General features: G+C 36.6%; 1 protein-coding gene and 1 long non-coding RNA gene across 2 annotated transcripts in view; both read right to left on the reverse strand.

Moving 5' to 3' along the window:
- Positions 1–24,013, reverse strand: part of LOC120781641 (lachesin-like) — a 97,372-nt gene that overhangs the window by 51,294 nt on the left and 22,065 nt on the right. Inside the window, exon 4 of the mRNA XM_040113872.1 lies at positions 14,925–15,075. Coding sequence (XP_039969806.1) covers positions 14,925–15,075 — 151 coding nt within the window. The remainder of the gene's footprint in view (positions 1–14,924; positions 15,076–24,013) is intronic.
- On the reverse strand, positions 2,625–3,589 carry LOC120781642. Its single transcript, XR_005706113.1, has 3 exons — positions 3,297–3,589; positions 3,090–3,226; positions 2,625–2,979 (listed from the first exon to the last, which is right to left on the reverse strand). It is a non-coding gene; the product is annotated as an uncharacterized LOC120781642 (long non-coding RNA).

A 24,013-nucleotide genomic window follows, 5' to 3' on the forward strand; every position in this document is an offset into this window, starting at 1 on the left:
GAAGACACGTCACCAGTGTTTTTGATGTGCGGGCGCTTCGAGGTCCTAACATCGACTCGGACCACTATCTTTTTGCAGCCAAGATTCGCATCCGCCTCTGTGCAGCAATAAACGCACGTCAACCAACACAAGGAAGGTTCGACGTCGAGAAGCTGTAATCACAACAGATAGCCGAACAATTTACTACTCGGCTTGCACTACTGCTCTCTGAGAGCACTCGTCAACAACTCGGTATAAGGGAACTGTGAGACAACATTTCAAACTCCTTACGTACAGCTACAACCGAAACCATTGGTTTTCGGAAAATGCAAAAGAACAGCTGGTACGACGAGGAGTGCCGTGTTGCAGCGGAGAGAAAACAGACTGCCTACCTCGCAACGTTACGATCGACCACAACACGTGCGGGATGAGATAGATACCGAGAGCTGAAGAGGGAAGCGAGACGCATTTGCAGACAGAAGAAGAAAGAGGCCGAAATGCGTGAGTATGAAGAGCTTGATAAGCCGGCCGACAAGGGTAATTTTCGAAAATTCTACGAAAAGATGCGGCGGCTAACTGAAGGTTTTAAGACCGGAGCATGAACCCCCAAAGGTGATCTAGTGACCGATACCCAGGGCATACTTAAATTATGGAGGGAACACTTCTCCAGCCTGCTGACTGGCACTAAACGCACAACGCCAGGAAAAGGCGAACCTGATTCCCCAATCGACGACGATGGAGCAGACGTTCCATTGCCCGACCATGAAGAAGTTCGAATAGCAATTACCCGTCTGAAGAACAACAAAGCAGCGGGGGCCGATGGATTACCGGCCGAACTATTCAAACACGGCGACGAAGAACTGATAAGGAGCATGCATCAGCTTATTTGTAAAATATTGTCGGACGAAAGCATGCCCAACGATTGGAATTTAAGTGTGCTCTGCCCAATCCACAAAAAGGGAGACCTCACAATCTGCGCCAACTACCGTGGGATAAGTCTCCTTAACATCGCGTATAAGGTTCTATCGAGCGTATTGTGAGAAAGATTAAAGCCCACCGTCAATAAAGTGATTGGACCTTATCAGTGTGGTTTTAGACCTGGAAAATCAACAACCGACCATATATTCACCATGCGTCAAATTTTGGAAAAAACAGGTGAAAGGAGAATCGACACACACCACCTCTTTGTCGATTTCAAAGCTGCTTTCGACAGCATGAAAAGGAGCTGCCTCTATGCCGCGATGTCTGAATTTGGTATTCCCGTAAAACTAATACGGCTGTGTAAACTGACGTTGAGCAACACCAAAAGCTCCGACATTATTGGGAAGGACCGAGCCGTTCGATACCAAACGAGGTTTCAGTCAAGGCGACTCCTAGTGCGACTTGTTCAACCTGCTGCTGGAGAAAATAATTCGTGCTGCAGAACTTAATCGAGCAGGTACAATCTTTTATAAGAGTGTACAGCTGCATGCGTATGCCGATGATATTGACATCATCGGCCTTAACACCCGCGCCGTTAGTTCTACTTTCTCCAGACTGGACAAGAAAGCAAAGCAAATGGGTCTAGCAGTGAACGAGGGCAAGACGAAGTATCTCCTGTCATCAAACAAACAGTCGTCGCACTCGCGGCTTTGCTCTCACGTCACTGTTGACAACAACATCCGGTGTGTTTAACGTGGGTACCTGCTGACGACACCCTTACTCCACGGCGCTCAAAAGAACATCGGATTAAATTAATGCGTTGATCAGCGCACTGAGAATGCTAAGCATTTTCAGTACCAATTGGCAGTGTGGAATAGACACACTAACCACCTTGATCGGGTTCGAGGCCCATCTGAATCCTCTGCCGGTACCCGGTTGCAATGCAACTCCACATTGGACAATTGCCCTGCCTGCATTTAGGTGTAAACCACAGCCACCACAAAACTCCCCAAAGGGCCAAACCCAATGAGCAGATTGGAGTTACCTCCAAGGGCTAACTGCTCCCCGTGGTACCAGAATTAAGTCTCCGGTCAGACCTTGTAGCCAAAGCTACTACCAGTTGAGCTTGCATACAGCTCTGGACTGGTGGCCAGGATTTTAGTCGCTTCTTACGACAGGCATGCCTTACCACGGGTATATTTGGTTTCCCCCCCGAACCCAAAGGGGGTTTCCCCTACCCGCAGGGGAGTCACTGTTGACGGTCATAACTTTGAAGTTGTATATAATTTCGTATATTTGGGAACCAGTGTAAAAACCACATACAATGTCAGGCTGGAAATCCAACGCAAGATAACTCTTGCAAACAGGTGCTACTTCGGACTGAGTAGGCAATTGAGAAGTAAAGTCCTCTCTCGACGAACAAAAACCAAACTCCATAAGTCACTCATAATTCCCGTCCTGCTATATGGTGTATAGGCTTGGACGATGACAACAACTGATAAGTCGACGGTGCGAGTTTTCGAGAGAAAAGTTCTGCGAAAGATGTATGGTCCTTTGCGCGTTGGCCACGGCGAATATCGCATTCGATGGAACGATAAGCTGTATGAGATATATGACGACATTGACATAGTTGAGCAAATTAAAAGACAGCGGCTACGCTGGCTAGGTCATGTTGTTCGAATGGACGAAGCAAAGGAAGAGGAAGATCTCCACTCCGTTGGAAGGACCAGATGGAGAAAGACATGGCTACGCTTGGAATATCCAATTGTTTTTAACATAATCAAAATATTCACACAGTCTGAGAAGATGCCAAAATGATTCGTTATTTGCAATTTTGTTAATATGGCTTTAGAGGTTTGTGAGACATCAAACTCATTTTACTTCATTTTAGGTTGTTGAGCTTCATTTTTGTGAAATCGCCACATCTAATTCGTATTTACACTGCGCGTCATGTTGAAATTTACGAAAGTTATCTCATTATCCGGGCGTTTATCACAAATGTAACGGGAAATCCATATGAAATGCCAAATCTGTACGAACTGGATGTCAATTTCTCATGTCATGCAACAGTTTAATCAGCTATAGCGAGCAGACAAAAACTTATTTTTATATATAAGTATAATAAATTATTAAAATAGATCATTGTTTGTTGTATTCAATATGAAAATAAAACAAACGTTTGTTCTCACATATTTTATTGCACTGCTCAGGTCGATTTAAACCATAGAACAAAGATTTATTTATCTATTATATTTGCTGCTTCTGATATAATTGTTATTTCCAATGATGTGCTATGATTTTCAATGCTATGTTATGATTTCCAATACTATAAAATTAAATGAATTAATTATATTCAAAATGTTGTTCAAAAATCACATAAAATTCATCCAACTTACCTTTTGTTCTAAGCGAGCGAATGACTTGCATCTTTCAATCGTTTTTTTAATTACCCTTTTTGGGATTTTCTTTTGGCACTAATGACAGTTATGTTTTCTCATTCGCACTCATTCAATAATATCAAGAAATATGATAGCTAGTTTTGTTCTCTTTGAGATATTAAAAAATTAAGCACGTGTGCGTACATGAAAAAATATGTAATTAATTGTATTAAATTTCTGAGAAAAGTGGTTAGCCGTGGCTGGGAGGGAAGAAGATTCTAATGTGTGAAAACAAACAGCTATAATTATACTCTTGCAACCAGTTGCTACAGAGTATTATAGTGTTTCCCCTAACGATTGTACATATCACCTAAAACTAATCGAGATAGATATAGGGTTATATATATAATATATAGTATATTATATACGTATATAAATGACCAGGGTGAAAAGTTGAAATCCGGTTAACTGTCTGTCTGTCCGTCCGTGGGTCCGTCCGAGCAAGCTGTAACTTGAGATATGTATCACGATGAAACTTGGTATGTAAGTCCCTTAGTACATCAACAAATTCGAGTTCGTAGATCGAATCGTCATTAACCGAAAACACATAAAGTGGTATAACTAAGCGCCTCATTAAGATATAAAGCTGTAATTTGGTACGGCGGATCACAGTGGCAAGGGGCACATGTGGGAAAAAGTTTTTGAGTGGGCGTGGCCCTGCCCTCTCCTAAACCACTTAAGCTACAACAACCAAACTTGCTGAGTACAAATCTTATAAGAACTTCTACCAACAGTGTGAAAATGGATGAAATTGGACGATGGGCGTGACACCGCCCACTTTTTGGTGAAATCCCATATCTCGGGACCCATCTTACCAATTTCGAAAAAATTTAGTACGTAGCATTCTTTCGAAATTTTTATGTCCCACTGTGAAAATTAACGAAATCTGACAACAATCACGCCTACTTCACATATAGCACAATTTTAAATTCCACTTGATTCTTTCAGTTTCCAGTACTCAAATCAAGAAGCTATTAATATAACGGGATACAACTTTGCACGAATAATGTCGTTAGTGTGTGCCAACTTATGACCAAAAAGTGTTCACATCCAATAAAAACTTCTCAAGACCCTAAGTACCGAATATTTAGACCCAGGTACCTATAGTTGATATTTGATCGAAACTGTCGGTCAAAGTATGATATATATAACTGAAATTTGCAGACAATCCTTCTCTTATAGTGGTGTGTCTGTATGTCAAAATTAGGTTGAATCGGACCAACTGCACTTAGCCCCCATATACTTATAAAGATTTTCGAACTTCGGGGTGTACCGCATATATCGGCTAACATGTGAGTTATCCCAATGAAAATAAGAAAGCGTGTTTAACTCATAACAGTGTATCTTTGCGCCCAAAATAGATAAATTTGAGCGAAACTTGGTTTAGCCCCTATATAACTAATATCAAGATTTTCGAACATCCGGCTGACTTACTTAGTATTTCATATAACAATGACAACAAATAATTATATATTATACATTATATTTATAAGGAACGCACGCATGCTAAAAAATAAAGTTCGTTGATAAATGTGCACTGCGCTCTTTTTTCTGTGCGCCTGGTCAACCACAATTATCATATAGACATCCTTCACAAAATTTAATAATTTCAGTAAAATTTGATTCAGAGCCAAAATTTCAATTTTACAATTAAACACGCCACCTCTGACCTTCCGCATTTACATGTTGCCCATGTAGCCGAATAAAAATATTTTTTTAATGTACATACATACTATACGAGGGCTGTCTGATAAATAACCGACCTCAACGGGAAGCTAGCGGCACATCTGAAAAAAAAGTTTCTACTTCAAATTGTGCATTTTATAATAGCTACTCGCCAATTTTCAGAAATCTATCTTGAGTCTATTTCGGTGATTTCCCATAAATGGAAAAAATTGAATATCGAGCTGTAATTAAATTTTTATTTCTGAAAGGCAATACGCCTTCACAAATCAAAGATGAGTTGGGCTCTGTGTATGGTGACTCTGCACCATCGTTTACCACCGTAAAATTTTGGGCAGCTGAATTTAAACGTGGTCGCAGGAGCTTGGAAGATGATGAACGTCCAGGGCGTCCAAAAACCGTAACCACTAACGATAACATCGCTAAAGTTCATCAATTGGTACTAGACGACCGCCGGATTAAAGTTAGGGAAATAGCTGAGATTATGAATATGCCAAAAGAACGTGTTTGTCACAAATTAAACCAAAATTTGGGCATGAGAAAGCTGTCCGCTCGTTGGGTGCCGCGTTTGCTTACGCTAGACCACAAACGTGCGCGTATGAACATTACCAGCGCTCTATTTGGAAGGGTTGCAGAGATGGGAGCATCGCTGGGAGAAGTGTGTGGAGTTACAAGGAGACTATGTAGAAAAATAAAAAAAAATTTTTGAAAAAGTCGCGTGCATCATGGTTACGTCGGTTATTTATCAGACAGCCCTCGTACTACATATGGTAATAAATTATAAAATTGCCATTTATATCAAATCCTTTATCTCTTCTAAGGGTTTTTATATGTTTACTTTATATATAACTTCATAGATCGTCGATTTAGCCCATTTGATCTAACTCCATTCATGTTCAGAGCCAAACCATTAATATTATAAGGTTTCTTAGAATGACGGAAATTATATAGGATAATATAATTTCACAAATAAGGCCAACGGGGAGTTTGAAAATACTTTATAATATAATACTTTATAAGATATATATGGGAGATAGGAGGATTTTGGCATAACTACATATTAGTAATAGAAACAGATGCTCTTTGAGTCTCATTAATGTATCTCACATACAATTATCATTATATAAGAAGTAAAGTCAACAAGATGCTTGAAAATCCGGATATTAGATATATGGGTCGCCATTTTAGGCACAGTGGTGCATCGTTAAAAGGAAAACATGCTCCCTCAATATAATTAAGATAACTCACATATTGGCCGATATATGCGATATAAGTTAGACGGAAGTTCGAAAGCATTAGGTACATAAATGATTAACCCATTTCTGACAGATAGACATGCTATCATCAGAAAATGATTCTCTCCTAACTTCAATTATTCAAGCTGTGTTCTAAAACAAATATGTAGTTATCTGAATTTCTTTTATGAGGCCTAAGATATTAACCGGTATAAAAAATGGAGTTATTAAAAATTTAATTTTCTGTCGTACTTATTTACTGATTAATCACTTAAGCACTTTTAGTAGTTTTTAACATAATCAACATATTCACACAGTCTGAGAAGGTGCCAAAATTATTCGTTCTTTGCAAGTTTGGTTGATATGGCTTTAGAGGTTTGTGAGACATGTGAATTAAATCTATTAAGTGCGGTTTCAGTACCAAATTACTGTTTGGTATTTTACTTTGCGGCTTAGTTACGGTATTTTTTAGGTGTTCGATTAACGTAATCTTATGGACATGGTAAAGTTTCGATTCCGCCTATCCGGAATAATATTCTCCCCTAGGTGCCAAGGAACATGTATCTCAACTTTTACTGAAGTATTCTTGTACGGACGAAAGTTACTTAAAACAAAAATATTATGCTCTACTGCAACCTATTGCGAGCGTATAAAAAACAGATTATGAAAACGAAAACTGGTTGTAGAGAATTGGCTTTCGCCAATAATGATACAATAAACCTTCTTAAAAAATCTCAAGTTATGTCGCGCCCTACTAAACGCCAAATTAGTGCATATGCAAGTGACATATCCTAATGTCGCATTGGAGACTTTTGCCAGCAAAAGCATCGAATACAACATTGCCAACGTTCTTCAATTCAGCATTTTCCCCATTGAAAGCGGTCCCGCACATTAAGCGACACCGTTTGTTAAATCGCGTTTGTCACGGCTCACTTAGATTTCATCATCCAACTCACAGGGTTCTAATTCGTTGTGTTACCAGAAATATTATTTAATAAAACTATTACTTATTACAAAAAATACTATTTAATAAAACTATTACTTGTTACAAAAATATTATTTAATAAAAACTATTATTTGTTGTAAAAATATTACTGGCGCAGTCAGTAGGAACTGAGCAAAAGATCCTAAATTAAAAAGAACTTATTCGCCTAAAATACCCTGAACAACGAGTCGGGCTGTACCTTTTTTTTAAATACACACAATCGTGTAAAGGCCAAAAAATAAACTAAAATAAAAAACAAAAACAAAATTTTTTGATACATTTTGAATAAAGTAGCTACCCAAGCTAGCAAAAAACACAATATCGATTTGATACATTTTAAAGGAAAAAGTTTTGTTTTTAAATTATATGTCGTCAAAATTATATGTTGTCAAAAAGGAAGATTCAAACTTCAACACCGTAATCCAATTCTGGCATATCCAAATTATGAGAAAATATTTACATTGACGACTGATGCGTCAAATGTGGCATTAGGGGCAGTGTTCAGTCAACAGGGACATCCAATTTGTTTTGCTAGTCGCACACTCAATGAACATGAGCTGCACTACTCAACTACTGAGAAAGAACTTTTAGCCATGGTTTGGGCTACCAAATATTTTAGACCATATTTATACGGCAGGAAATTTTTAATAAATAGTGATCATAGACCATTGCAATGGCTCCACAACTTAAGGGAACCAAACTCCAAGTTACAAAGATGGAAGATTCGGCATAATGAGTATGACTTTGACGTAAAATACATATCAGGTAAAGAAAATTGTGTAGCAGACAATTTCTTTCTCGTATTAAAATTACGGAATGCTTTTTTAATGAAGAATCTGAATCTAACGTAAACACTCTTCATTCTGCCGATGAAGATTCCGAAAGTTTTATTAAGATAACAGAGCGACCATTAAATGTATTCAAAAATCAAATTAAATTAATAAGGGATGGTAAAGACTCAACTACAATAACGAAAGTTTTTTCTAATAATCTAATTATAATTACATACAAAGAATTAACTACAGATTTTATTAAAGATATAATTAAAACCCATTTTTTCAAAAATAATACAGCAATTTTTATGCCCAATGATACTGATTTTATACAATTTCAAAACGTTTATAAGACACTAATAACAACAAGTCGAAACAAGATTTATCAGTGTACAAAAGAATTAGAAAACATTACAGATTTTGCAAATTTTAAAAGTAAAGTACTTGAAATCCATTTAAGTAGACTTCATCAAGGTATAGAGAAGGTTACAAAATGTTTTAAATTGCAGTATTATTACCCCAATTATCTTAAGGAAATCACCAAAATAATAAATGAATGTGAACTGTGTAATCATTGTAAGAACGATCATATTTCTAACAAAATGCCGTTCAAAATTACACCGCCAATTTACAAAATAAGAGAAAAATATGTTGTAGATTTGTGGAAGTGGAATAATGAATATTATTTAACATGTATCGATTTATACTCTAAGTTTGCTATGATAGAAAAAGTTAAAGCATTGAACTGGCTGGAATCCAAAAAAGCATTGCTAAAAATTTTTAATTTTATGGGTCCTCCAAAAGCTTTAAAAATTGACCAAGACTAAGGTTTAAATAACATAAACATTAAACAATGGTGTAATTCATTAAATATAAAAGTAGAAGTAACCACCAGTAAAACTGGTATAGGTGCCATTGAAAGACTACATAAAACTTTGAATGAAAAACTTAGAATAATAAACACTTCAGGTGATAAAGAGCTAAAATATTTAGAAATTGAACAAACACTTTTTACATACGTATATAACCATATAATTTTTCACCCCACTACCAGTAAGGAGTCATCAAACCAAGATCCTCAAATTAATAAAGAACAAAGAATAAATAATGTAAATAAAAACCGTCAAGAAAAAGATATCGACACAAACTTTGTAAACGCAGAAGTTTCGAGGAAGAGATTAGACAAACTTATGTAGTAAATCATACAAAAAAGTTAGTCTTATTAAAACTGAAGAAGATGGCGAACATCATATTGCAAAGTTTAAAAGTCAAAATGTAAGAAATTATAAAAACCAATTTAAAAGAAAAAAGAAAACCAACTAAAACTAAATATAAGAATTGAAAATTGTATCTTATCAATCTTATCATTCCTTTTTACTTATTCATTATTACTTAATCATTTTTATACCCTGAACAGGGTATATTAAGTTTGTCACGATGTTTGTTACACCCAGAAAGAAGCGTCGGAGACCCTATAAAGTATATACATATATAAACAAGAAAAAACGTTAACTTCGGCTGCACCGAAGCTAATATACCCCTCACAGGTTCATTTCTTTTAGTTACTATGTGTTCAGTTTGTATGGAAGCTATATGCTACAATGTATCTTCACCAAATTTGGTATAGATTATTTTCTAAGGCAGCAATGTAATCTCCGAAGAAATTGTTCAGATCGGTTAACTATAGCATATAGCTACCATACAAACTGAACGATCGGAATCAAGTTCTTGTATGGAAAACTTTCACATTTGACAATGTATCTTCACCAAATTTGGTATAGATTATTTTCTAAGGCAACAATGTAATCTGCGTAGAATTGGTTAACTATAGCATATAGCTTCCATACAAACTGAACGATCGGAATCAAGTTCTTGTATGGAAAACTTTCACATTTGACAATGTATCTTCACCAAATTTGGTATAGATTATTTTCTAAGGCAACAATGTAATCTGCGTAGAATTGGTTAACTATAGCATATAGCTACCATACAAACTGAACGATCGGAATCAAGTTCTTGTATGGAAAACTTTCACATTTGACAATGTATCTTCACCACATTTGGTATAGATTATTTTCTAAGGTAACAATGTAATCTCCGAAGAAATTGGTCATATCGGTTAACTATAGCATATAGCTACCATACAAACTGAACACATAGTTACTAAAAGAAATGCACCTGTGAAGGGTATATTAGCTTCGGTGCAGCCGAAGTTAACGTTTTTTCTTGTTATATGCTAAAAATATCTTTAAATATTGTTAGAATTCTATTTAAAAACTTTAACTTGTAAACAAAGAAAAATTGCAATGAGGACATTGCATTATTTTAAAATTGGAGGAGTGATATATCCTAATGTTGCATTGGAGACTTTTGCCAGCAAAAACATCGAATACAACATTGCCAACGTGCTTCAACTTGCAAGGTTCTAGTTCGGTGTGTTACCAGAAATATTATTTAATAAAACTATTACTTGTTACAAAAATATTATTTAATAAAAACTATTATTTGTTATAAATATATTACTTGCACTTAAACATAAAATATAACAAAATTGTCTCCAAAAGTCGAAAAATCTACACATTTTATACAAATCAGAAAGGAACTTGTAACGTGACTTTTACCACCTTACAATAATTTACGTCAACTTCGCTCCACAGTACATCATGTACCCTCACCATACCACCATACGTACTAAACTTCACCGCATTGACTACGCACACAACTTACCTCACTACGATGATGAAAGCTGCTAGAGCTTTCCATCATACGTACTAACGCACCATACGCATACAACTTACCTCACTACGGTGACGAAAGCTGCGCGATGCTGCTATAAAAGCAAGCACTTTACACAAAATGCGATCTTTTGCTCCAGCTCGCCGAACCGGACGGTCGCCCAGCATCGCGCAGGGGGCACCGTTATTAAAAACTACGTGACTAACAGGCGACACAGGAGCCCGTTCGTTTTCATCACCGTGCCAGTCGCAACAAGCGTCAACGCCTGGCTCATCGATCCCGTTCATTTTCATCACCGTGCGAGTCGCAGCAAGCGTCAGCGCCTGACTCATCAATCCCGTTCGTTTTCATCACCGTGCCAGTCGCAGCAAGCGTCAACGCCTGGCTCATCAATTCCGTTCATTTTCATCACCGTGCCAGTCGCAACAAGCGCCAACGCCTGGCTTACCAATTCCGTTCATTTTCATCACCATGCCAGTCGCAACAAGCGTCAACGCCTGGCTCATCAATTCCGTTCATTTTCATCACCGTGCCAGCCTCAACAAGCGTCAACGCCTGGCTCATCAATCCCGTTCGTTTTCATCACCGTGCCAGCTTCAACAAGCGTCAACGCCTGGCTCATCAATTCCGTTCATTTTCATCACCGTGCCAGCCTCAACAAGCGTTAACGCCTGGCTCATCAATCCCGTTCGTTTTCATCACCACTGTATACATCACGCTGGTCTGGCTGTCCGCATAAGGGGTGGGGGTGTGGATATAACTTTACGAGGATAAAACTCGTCTCTTTTTTGCTAAGGGTTCGTGGGTCCCAAGGCTGACCCTGGAGCGGCTGAGCATACCTCAGCTATGGACGAAACCCCATTACAAAGTTAAGGGATCACAAAACTCCCAATGCGATACATTGGTGCACCTACTCTTACAAAGTTTAGGTCGCTTTTATTGTATCTATACCATGCTCCTCATATGGGTGGGTTATGGGTACCAGCTGTACAAAGCTTGAAATTAATTATGAAGAATTCTCAATTTTACGAGGCGAGCCGTTCTCCATTCCCGGTCACTCTCTCGCAAGATCCCTCTATTGTCACTCTCCTAACTCCAGAGCTAAGGAGTACCCACTCTGGCCATATCTGAGCCAGGCGTGGAGTTACAAGCATACTTACTATATAGTTATTAATCATGCCGGCAAAGAAAAAAGAAGACAGTTGCTCCATTTACCAGGAAGGTCAAAAACCCGAAAAGAGTGCCGAATAATGAAATATCAACAAGATTGCAAATGAAATAAAGTTGGAGTCTGGAGTTGATATATCACATGAAACGGTTCGCTAAGTGTTTCTTAAAAATAAATATTCGTTGCGAGCTGTCGTGCGCCACAAGTCATATTTTACATAGCAACTTTATTTTTTATTACGGGACGAAGATAGTGCTTTATCATAACGAAGGACCTAACAGAGTATGGCGTCAACCTTTAAAAGCTGAAAACCAAAAATATATTATACCAACTGTAAAGTTCGGTAAACTTTCGGTGATAGTATGAGCCTGCATTTCTTGTAGAGAAATTGGAGATCCTTTTGTTATTAATGGACATGTGGAAGCTACACAATACCGTAACGTTTTATGTTTTCATTTACACAACAGTGTGTCTAGATTTGGGTTTGAAGGAAATAAATTTAAATTTTATCAAGATAACTACCCGAAACACAAAGCATTTGTCGTAAGAACTTGGCTACTTTATAATTGCGAAAAAAAACTAAACGCGTCACCCCGAAGCCCAGATCTCAATCCTATTGAGAATTTATGCGCAAACCTAAAAAAGGGCGGCAAAACAAATTCGAAGAACCGTAATGAATTAATACCATATATTAATGAAGAATGGGCTAAAATTCCGAACGAACATGATCTAGTAAAACTAATCATGTTAATATCGATATCTTGTTGTTATTAAAACATAAACTTGAATATAAAACGGACTATAATATATATGTATAATAGATTCAACATATGTTGAAAAGTAAAACCCTTTATTTTAATACAACACAAAATAAAAACGGTGTCCTTTATTAGATGTAAAAACATATTCTTAACAAACTGTATATAAATTCGCTAATACTAAACTTTGCCAGCTCAAACAATTTTATTTTTAATTTATTTTTTATTGTATTATCTACTTTTTGTAGTTTCCTTTAAAATAAATTAAAACATCAAATTGTATAAAATAAAATCATAAGTATTTCTTTTTACATTTCCTGTCCTCATAAACGTAATTAGACGTAATTGTTATTTTTAAAGTTTTTGTAGTTTTAAAAATTTTGTTAGAAAAAAGTGGCGAACATGTTAAAAAGTATTTCACACACATACTATATAGTACTATGGCCGTATGGTTAAATGGTGCTCACACTTGCCATAGGTACATATCAAGTTGGTGTGAGGTGTACATTAGGGTGTGTCATTCTGAGGCAACCTTTTTTTTCAACTGAAAAACAGGCTAAAAACTTTCGAAAATGTGAAAAAGAAAGTCACTCAAAAGATGAGCTCTTAATATTAATATTAAGAGGTGACCATTTAAATTTTCTGTTTGCCATATAAATTACATGGAAAAAGAAGTAAGGAAGGGCTAAGTTCGGGTGTCACCGAAAATTTTATACTCTCGCACGATAAAGTGATAATCGAGATTTCATTATCAGTCATTTACATATTTTTCAAATACCGTATTTGTGTAAAGTTTTATTCCGCTATCATCATTGGTTCCTAATGTATATATTATACAGAGAAGGCATCAGATGGAATTCAAAATAGCGTTATATTGGAAGAAGGCGTGGTTGTAAACCGATTTCACCCATATTTTGTACAAGTAATCAGGATGTTAAGAAAATATTACATACCAAATTTCATTGAAATCGGTTGAGTAGTTCCTGAGATATGGATTTTGGTCCATAAGTGGGCGACGCCACGCCCATTTTCAATTTTTAAAAAAAGTCTGGGTGCAGCTTTCTTCTGCCATTTCTTCCGTAAAATTTAGTGTTTCTGACGTTTTCTGTTAGTCGGTTAACGCACTTTTAGTGATTTTCAACATAACCTTTGTATGGGAGGTGGGCGAGGTTATTATCCGATTTCTTCCATTTTTGAACTGTATATGGAAATGCCTGAAGGAAACGAGTCCATAGAATTTGGTTGACATAGCTATAGTAGTTTCCGAGATATGTACAAAAAACTTAGTAGGGGGCGGGGCCACGCCCACTTTTCCAAAAAATTACGTCCAAATATGCCCCTCCTTAATGCGATCCTTTGTGCCAAATTTCACTTTAATATCTTTATTTATGGTTTATTTATGTCAAGAATCCATTATTAATCGACTTCGACTACTGAAGATCGATTCCGAAAAATCGATTATTTTACGAGAAAACTCGATTTTCGAGTAGAATCGGAATCGAGTTTACCATCCCTACTGGCAGCCATCGCGTGTACATATAATAACCTCCGCACAATAACCACCACAAAAAAAATGATTTCTTTTCCATGTAATTTATATGGAAAACAGAAAATTTGAAATAGGCACCTCTTAGTATTAATATTAAGAGCTCATCTTTTCGAAAGTTTTTAGCCTGTTTTTCAGTTGAAAAAAAAAGGTTGCCTCAGAATGACACACCCTAGTGTACATATGTAGTAGAAGCGACAGCAACTTCAATGAGAGACAAATATACATATGTACGGAGAAATTTGGGACGATAGAAAAAAATTTCAGTCTAAATATAAATGTTTATTAATTTACTGTCAAATATTTACTCAAATACTACTTAAGAATGCTATTACAATAAATATATGGTCCACGAGAATTACAGAATTCGATTCTGCACATCATTTCGTCATTTTGATACATATTAAGCGCACGTTTCCATCATGCATAAATATTTTTATTATTGAATTAAATTTTGTACACCAATTTCGCGGACATTTTTCTTTTCTGAAATTTATTACGAGTGTGATAGCGGAAAGTTAAAGCTAAAGTAAAAATCGGCTAAACTTGTGCGCTGCTCCTCTGAAATACCAACCTTAATATATAAATAAGTTTAGAACTATCCACATATATTAGTTTTAAGTGTTACAAACTGTTTTATTTTTATTATTAATAACAAATAAATAAAGTAAATATTTTTATATTCATTAATTGCGTACTCACTTGTATTTATAAGAGTCGTGTATAATGGGGCCTTCTCCACGAGTCCAGTAATTTAACGAAGTTGGATGTGCTTCCGTGAAACATTCAATTGTTACGTTGAAACCTTCAGGAGCTCCAACCAATTGATGGGGTATCAAAAGCATGGGAGGGACTGTAAAAATAATAATAGTAGTAAAGTTACTATAAGCAGAGTAATTTAATTTAAACGAATTGCTCTCTTATAACACAGGGATGGTAATATCGATATTTTGTAGTTATTAAAATATAAACTTGTATATATTGGATAGTCGAAAAGGTCTTTTCGTACTTCTAATAAAATTCAACTTATTTTTTTTTATTTTTAATAATAAATAAATAAAGAAAATATGTACCGTTTTGGTCGACCATTTTTCCCATAGATTCCGCTAGAGACATTATTCCATTAGTGTAAATCGAAATTTCGAATTTTCCAGAACGGAAGTGTGCAACCCATTGTTGTGCTACACGAACTTATTTTTTTTTTAATTTCAAAATATAGGGAATCTCTTCATGATTTTCACTCATTTTTGAACAGCTGCAAGTTTTTTTCAACTTCCCCGAATTTAATTTTTTTTATTAAATGAAGCTTAAAATCTCACCTTTCCAACACTATATGGTATAACACAATGTGATTGGTAGCACTGGATTTATACGACTGCAACGACATCTATTGACAAAATACCAAAAGACTTTTTCGACTGCCCAGTATTTGAAATATCCTTAAACTAACTCAGAATCACAGTAGAATACTTTTATTTAAAAATAGGTATACTATTTTCAATAATTAGATTTTAGTTTTAATCTTTTTCATTATTAAAAATTATAACTTAAATGCTAGATGTGCAAAACCATGTAAACGTATTGAGCAAATATTGAAACATTAGTTAGTAGACGACGTACCGCCTTTTCGTACTTACCGCCCGTAACAAACGAAATTTGCCTGTAGTGACAAAGTAAAATGCTGTTGTTGTCCATTGCTCAATTCGTTATATGGTATTGCACATGCATCATTTTATTTGCAAACTTTTTCATAATGTAAAAGATCAAAACTAAAATTTAACTTTTAAAAATAATGTATCTGTTTATAAATAATAGTATTCGCCTCCACTTTCTATTAGAGTGTGCAGCTGCTGGTTTACACCGATGATATTGATATCATTGGCCTCAACAACCGCGAGGTTAGTTCTGCTTTCTCTAGAATGGATAAGGAGGTGAAGCAAATGGATCCGGTAGTGAATGAAGGGACAGTCATACCTTCGAAGTCGAAGATAATTTCGTCTATCTAGGGACCAGTATAAACAACAACAACAATGTTAGCCTTGAAATCCAACGCAAAATAATTCTTGCCAACAGTTCCTACTTTGGAGTAGGCAATTGAGAAGTAAAGTTCAAACTCTATAAGACACTCATACATAAGTCCTGCCAAACGGTTCAGAGGTATGGACGAAGACAACAACTGATGAGTCGACGTTGCGAGTTTTTGAGATTAAGGTTCTGCGAAAGATCGATGGTCCTTTGCGCGTTGACCACGGCGAATATCGCATTCGATGGAACGATGAGCTGCATGAGACATACGACTACATTGACATAGTTCAGCGAATTAAAAGACAGCGGCTACGCTGGCTAGGTCATGTTGTCCGGATGGACGAAAACAATCCAGCTCTGATCGTAGTCGACGCAGTAACTGCTGGATGAAGCAGAGGATAAGAAAGACTTCCACTCCGTTGGAAACACCAGACAGAGAAGGACCTGGCTACATTTGGAATCCCCACTTGGCGCCAATCTGGGAAAAGGCAGAACAGCTGGCACCCGGCTGTAAGATCGGCTATAATCGCGAAAGCGGTGTACAATTTTACGTGCATATTTATAGTCAATCGGAGTGCTTTAACGGAAGCCTGAGGGAAATCACCAGACAGTAGTAAGGTAACACCACCGAAAAATTCATCATTCCCGTTTAAATTTTGCATTTTCCGTGCAATGCTTCGAGAATATTTGTGAGTCACTCATCTCAAGTTATGATTGAACTTTTTCTCAATACCGCAGCTTTTCGGATATTTTTATAATATTGCAATGTAGCTACAGAGTAGGTTAAGGAACGTATTACTTATAGCGCAAACAGCCAAAAAGGTAGACCCGTGGGACGTGTCAGCTGATACGACCTATCTCATGGGCGCGCAATGTAAGTAAACAGCGAAAAACGCTACTCCCTTCTCTCTTTGCCGTATGAATCCACGACATTTAGATTTTTGCCGTAGAAACGTGTCAGCTGATTGCTCTCTCACAACGCAGGGTTGCCAATCTCGATATACTGTAGTAATTATAAAAGTTGTCTTCAATGTGTTTGAAATTTTCTTAAAATAACTCAAAATCATAGTCGAATGCTATTATTTATAAATATATAAACCTTTTTTTAATAGTGTGTTTTCAGTTTTGATATTTTATATTATGAAAAATTGTAATTTAAAAGTTAGATGTGTACAAAACTATATATGCGTATTGAGCAGTGGCAGCATTGTTCAAATGAAAACAAACAAAGTTGGCTGATTTCTGCGTTTTTACCACGGGCTCAACTTTTAACACATTTTGCGCGCTAAGGAAGGCAAAGGAAGGAAGGGAGTAGCGGTTTTAGCTATTTCTGCTTTTATGATATAAACAGAATGTATCAAAACAACATTAAAGAAAATGCATCAAAACAACCTTGAGTTTGAATATCTCAACAACCTTATCTTAGAACATAGGAAATGTATCTAAGCAAACAATATACATATATGTAAACAAATAATATAATATACATCTATGTATATCTAAACAAACTATCAGCTAGTAATAAGTAAACTTACTAGTTAGTATATGTAAATAGAAGTAAGAACCGTGTAATAAGTTAGTCTTTAAGAGTATAAATAAGAAGTACACATTTCGGTGCAGCTCAAAAGTGTGGTGACTCATTTTTACTTCATGTAAAAACTAACTAATATAGTAATAGTTTTGTTCACCTAACGGTTATGCATTTTACCTAAAACTATATTCATATACAAGCGCAGCCCGTCCAACCGCTTCTGCGTGCAAGTTTTAACTTGAGTAAAAATTGAGTTGTTATGAAATGTGGTACACGTGTTTCTTGGCAAAAAAGTAAGGGCAAGTTCATTGATGGCCGTAATAGGATCACTGCTATGCGCACAAACCGTCATTACCCGAAAGCCTATAAATTTCCACAACTAAGCCGGTTTTGTTAAAAACTACTAAAAGTTCGATAAATCAGTAGCTAAATAAGCCACACTAACAGTGATAAGAGGAATTTATAAGACCCATAGCCAAAATTGGACAATGGTTACATCACATATCCCCAGACCTACTTTACCAAATTTGGTGTATGTTATTATTTTCACATTCCCATGTTATAGTGCGTAAATTGGCGAAATCGGTTAAAAACCACACCTACTTTCAATGTAATACAATTTCAAATTCCATCTCATTCATTCACTTTCTAATATACAATCAATACATCCGCATAAAACTTTGTACGAATATTGCCTTTGAGGTGTTTCACCTTATGAATTATCCAAATCGAATTATATTTCCCTTAGCCCCCATATTCCTAATAGAAAAAATTTACATCTAACGTTATATCGCATATATCAGCCAATATGTGAAATATCTTAATTAAATTTAAATTGGATAAAATCGGATGAAAACTTGTCCTAGCCCCCAAATAACTAGTATCAGGATTTTCAAACATCCGGTTGACTTTAGTATTTATATATTGTTGAAGGTATGTGAGGTACCTTAATGAAATTCAAAGATCATCTATTTCTGTCAATAAGATGTAGTAATGCCAATATTAGATAAAATCGAGTCAATACTACACCTAACTCCCATATACCTTTTGAAATATTTCAAGTATGCCTTATACTGCATATATTTATGGTCAATATTATCAACTCCGATCCTCTGGTTGACGTTTTGCACATCAACTAAATATATGTAATAAACTTAGCATCTACAATGAAGTTTATGTCAGATGTATCTCGTTTAATGAAGATTTGAACTAAGGGAAGTAAAATATACATATGTACATATGTACGTACCATAGATATTAAACTAACTGACCCATAATACTTATACAAAATTTGGTTGTACTTCATTCACAATTTCTTCGATTCTTCGAATTCTTTCTAAACATTTTTATACTCTTGCAACATGTTGCTACAGAGTATAATAGTTTTGTTGTAACGGTTGTTTGTATCACCTTATATTTATAAATGATCAGGATGGCGAGAAAAGTTGAAACTGCGTTGACTGTCTGTCTGTTCGTAGATGGGCGTAATCGGACTATTACCACGCCCCCAAGTCACCATTAACCGAAAATCTATAAAGTACCATGACTAAACAATAGACTGAGATATAAAACTCGAATTTAGCACAGAGGATTGCAGTAGCCAGGGGCAACTGTGGGCGAAAAATGTTGAAAAAATGGGAGTGGGCCCGCCCTCTAAAAAGTAAAATGTATATATCTCCTAAACCACTAAAGCTACAATAACCAAATTCGCCCATCACGAATATTACAAAAATTCCTAATGGTATGAAAATGGGGAAACAGTACTGTTGAAAGCTACTAAACGCGCGATAAATCAATAACTAAATGCGCTAGAAAAGTAAACAATTTTCTGCCGGGATGGTGTGACAAGGCTTCATAGGAGCCGGGGTAAAAATTGGACGATGGGCGTGGCACAGCACACTTTTAGGAGAAATTCCATATCTCGGGACTCGGGTAACCGATTTTAACAAAATTTGGTACATGGCATTCTTTTTCATTGAAATTCGGGGATAGTAAGAACTTCTCTGACAATGATATGTCTGTGTGTCAAAAATGGGTTGAATCCCTTAGCCACCATGTCTTCTTCTTTATTGGCGTAGACAATGCTTACGCGATTATATCCGAGTTAATAACAGCGCGCCAATCGTTTCTTCTTTTCGCAAGGTGGCGCCAATTGGAGATTCCAAGCAAAGCCAGGTCTTTCTCCACCTGATATTTTCAACGTAGTGAAGGTTTTACTCTCCTTCTGCTTCCTCTGCTCTGCTACTTCTGGTATTGCGTCGAATACTTTCAGAGCTGGAGTGTTTTCGTCCATACACACCACATGACCTAGCCAGCGCAGCCGCTATCTCTCAATTCGCTGAACTATGTCAATATCGTCGTATATCCCATACATCATATCATAGCTCATCGTTCCATCGAATTCGGTATTCACTGGGGCCAATGCTCAAAGGACCATAAATCTTTTGCAGAACCTTTCTCTTGAAAACTCGTAACGTCGACTCATCGGATGTTGTCATCGTTCATGTCTCTGCACAATATAGTAGGACAGGAATAATAAGTGACTTGTAGAGTTTGGTTTTTCTTCGTCGTTTTGTTCAGTTCTGCGTTGGACTTCGAGGCTGCCATTGTTATTGCTATTAATGCTGGTTCAAGATAGACGAAATTATCTACAACTTCGAAGTTATGGACTGTCAACAGTGACATGGGAGAGTAGTCTCGAATGCAAAGACTGTTTGGTTGATAACAGGAGATATATCGTCTTGCCCTCGTTCTCTGCCAGCTGCTTCCTTATCCAGTTTGGAGAAAGCTGAACTAACAGAACGGGTGTTGAAGCCAATGATATCAATATCATCGCCATACGCCTGCAGCTGTACATTCGTATAAAAGATTGTACCTGCTCGATTAAGTTCTGCAGCACGGATTATTTTCTGCAGCAGCAGGTTGAAGAAGTGAAGAAGAAACCTGGTATGGTATCGAACGGCTCGGAGAGGTCGACACTGACGGAGCTTTTGGTGTTTCTCAACGTCAGTTTACACAGCCGTATTAGTTTTGCGGGGATACCAAATTCAGACATCGCGGCATAAAGGCAGCTCCTTTTCGTGCTGTCAAAAGCAGCTTTGAAATCGGCAAAGAAGTGGTCTGTGTCGATTCTCTTTTCACGGGAGCATGGTGAATATCTAGTCAGTTGTTAAATTGCCAGGTCTAAAGCCACACTGAATACGTCCAATCAGTTTGTTGACAGTGGACTTTAATCTTTCACACAATACGCTCGATAGAACCTTATATGCGATGTCTAGGAGATTTATCCCACGGTAGTTGGCGTAGATTGTGGGGTCTCCCTTTTTGTGGATTGGACAGAACACACTTAAATTCCAATCGTTGGGCATGCTTTCGTCGGACCATATTTTACTCCATATCAATTCTTCGCCGCTTTGTTGTTCTTCAAACAGGTAATTGCTATTGGAACTTCTTCATGGTCAGACAAAGGAACTTTTGCTCCATCGTCATCGATTGATGAATCGGGTTCGCTTTCTCCTGGCATTGTGCTTTCGCTGCCATTCAGCCGTCTGAAGCCCCCATATACCTAATATAAATAAATATTATCAAGCTTCTGGGTGACTTTGTACCGCATATATCAGCCAATATGTGAGTTATCTCTATGAAGATGAGCTAGCGTATTTTACTCATAACAATGTATCTTTGTGCCCAATATAAATAAATTTGAGCGAAAACTTGTCTTACCCCCCATATTTGTAAGTAATAACATGGATTTCCGAACATCCGGCTGACTTTACTCTATATCATGCCCGTCCAACATAATTTTGTGAAGGGCCAGGTTTAGCATTTTCATAACCGTAGCGGGCCAAAAAAAATAAAATGACCTTCAGTTTTGGTATATTTATTTATTTATAATAAGCGGCATCACATAAATCTTAATAAATTATTATTAATGTAACTATGGCCTTAGCATATAAAGATATTCTTATTCTTAAAATCTAATTAATGAGATGTCTGAAATTTTTTCTGTTTGCACAGCGCATCTATGTGAGCTGGAGTTTTAGAAGTGGCTATGCGCAAAATGCCTTTAAGATGGCTATCTAATAAAGATGATCTGGTTTTTGATTTGTTAAATTTCATGCGAGAAAACAGCTGCTCGCAAACATATGTACTACCAAATAAAGAAATATGTTGAATAGCCAGCTTAGTAAAGGTTTGGGTATTGACTGGGTGTAATATACTTTTTTTAAAATTCAATTAAGTTTGGAAGATAATTATTATATGCTGTTTTTAGATGAGAGCTGCTTTGCAATTCTATTAACTCCAGCTGTAAACTCTGCGCAGCGCCTTCAATTTCAACATCAAATGGATTTTGAAATACTTTTATGCAGGGAGTTTGTGATTTGAAGTATGCGAATCTGTCGTCAAATTCGTTCCTTAATCTTTGTAACATCAACACGTACTTGTCAAAATCCAGGGTATCTTGCTTTTTGTAGATAAGGTCTCCCAATGAATCAACTGCTTTTGTTCCAGCTGCTTTTCCAACAATAAAAGCTTTTTGTGAAAGCTAAAACGTGTTCGTATAACTGTGTGCATAGTTGGTCTTTCCCTTGTAGTTTTAAGTTAAGATCAGAAAGATATTTAGTTATATCAACCAGGAAAGCCAGATCAGCCAACCACTCCTCATCAGTAAGGAAAGTAATTTCTTGGTCTTTGTTGCCAAGAAAAATCTTTAAGTCGTCCAGCAGGGGGCCGTATGTTGGACAGGCCTGCTCTATATGATTAGTTTTTTAGTAAGTGACATGTTTATGGAATGTTGTATTGGGAAAAATAGATAAAATCGGGTAGATAATACCCCCACTTCCATATACTACATACAATGGCCTTCGTTTTTCTAACAAACTTTTCATGTCTGTTAGTATAGGAGTTATAAATAGTATATCATATATAAATTTGCTTGGATTTCGAACCTCAGGTTGACGTTTTGTACTATAAAGTTTTCCCTGGCTTTGATTCTTGTAAGTTGCGAGAATATAAAATCTTCGGTTCCACCCGAACTTTGCCCTTCCTTACTTGTTTAATATCGGGTGATTTTTTAAGAGCTTGATAACTTTTTTTTAAAAAAAAACGCATAAAATTTGCAAAATCTCATCGGTTCTTTATTTGAAACGTTAGATTGGTTCATGACATTTATTTTTTGAAGATAATTTCATTTAAATGTTGACCGCGGCTGCGTCTTAGGTGGTCCATTCGGAAAGTCCAATTTTGGGCAACTTTTTCGAGCATTTCGGCCGAAATAGCCCGAATTTCTTCGGAAATGTTGTCTTCCAAAGCTGGAATAGTTGCTGGCTTATTTCTGTAGACTTTAGACTTGACGTAGCCCCACAAAAAATAGTCTAAAGGCGTTAAATCGCATGATCTTGGTGGCCAACTGCCCATGCATCCCGAAAAATGCACTGTTTGGTGTGGTTTGTACGCTGGTGGAATCATTGGACCGTATTTTTTCAAAGATGCTGTTGGACGCAACGTTACGGTGAATGTAATGTTTTTGTTGCCAAAAATGGAAGAACTGAACTTGGTTGACATGTGGTTTCAACAAGATGGCGCTACATGCCACACAGCTCGCGATTCTATGGCCATTTTGAGGGAAAACTTCGGAGAACAATTCATCTCAAGAAATGGACCCGTAAGTTGGCCACCAAGATCATGCGATTTAACGCCTTTAGACTATTTTTGTGGGGCTACGTCAAGTCTAAAGTCTACAGAAATAAGCCAGCAACTATTCCAGCTTTGAAGACAACATTTCCGAAGAAATTCGGGCTATTCCGGCTGAAATGCTCGAAAAAGTTTTGCCCAAAATTGACTTTCCGAATGGACCACCTAAGACGCAGCCGCGGTCAACATTTAAATGAAATTATCTTCAAAAGTAAATGTCATGAACCAATCTAACGTTTCAAATAAAGAACCGATGAGATTTTGCAAATTTTATGCGTTTTTTTTTTAAAAAAAGTTATCAAGCTCTTAAAAAATCACCCGATATAAAGTTTTACCAGCGCTTCAAGTAATTTCCGTAGCTTCGATTCTTCCGCTTTACAAGAGTATAAAAAGTTCGGTTACACCTGAACTTTGCTCTTCCATACTTCTCTTAATATAATATAAAGGTATGTATTTACTGTAACAGCTGAAGAAATTAGCTATAATAAAAGCTTTGTATCTTAAATGCTAGAAACTGCTAGATATTAGGAAAAAGAAGCGC

This window comes from Bactrocera tryoni, unplaced genomic scaffold, assembly GCF_016617805.1.
Source record: "Bactrocera tryoni isolate S06 unplaced genomic scaffold, CSIRO_BtryS06_freeze2 scaffold_7, whole genome shotgun sequence".
Taxonomy (NCBI): domain Eukaryota; kingdom Metazoa; phylum Arthropoda; class Insecta; order Diptera; family Tephritidae; genus Bactrocera; species Bactrocera tryoni.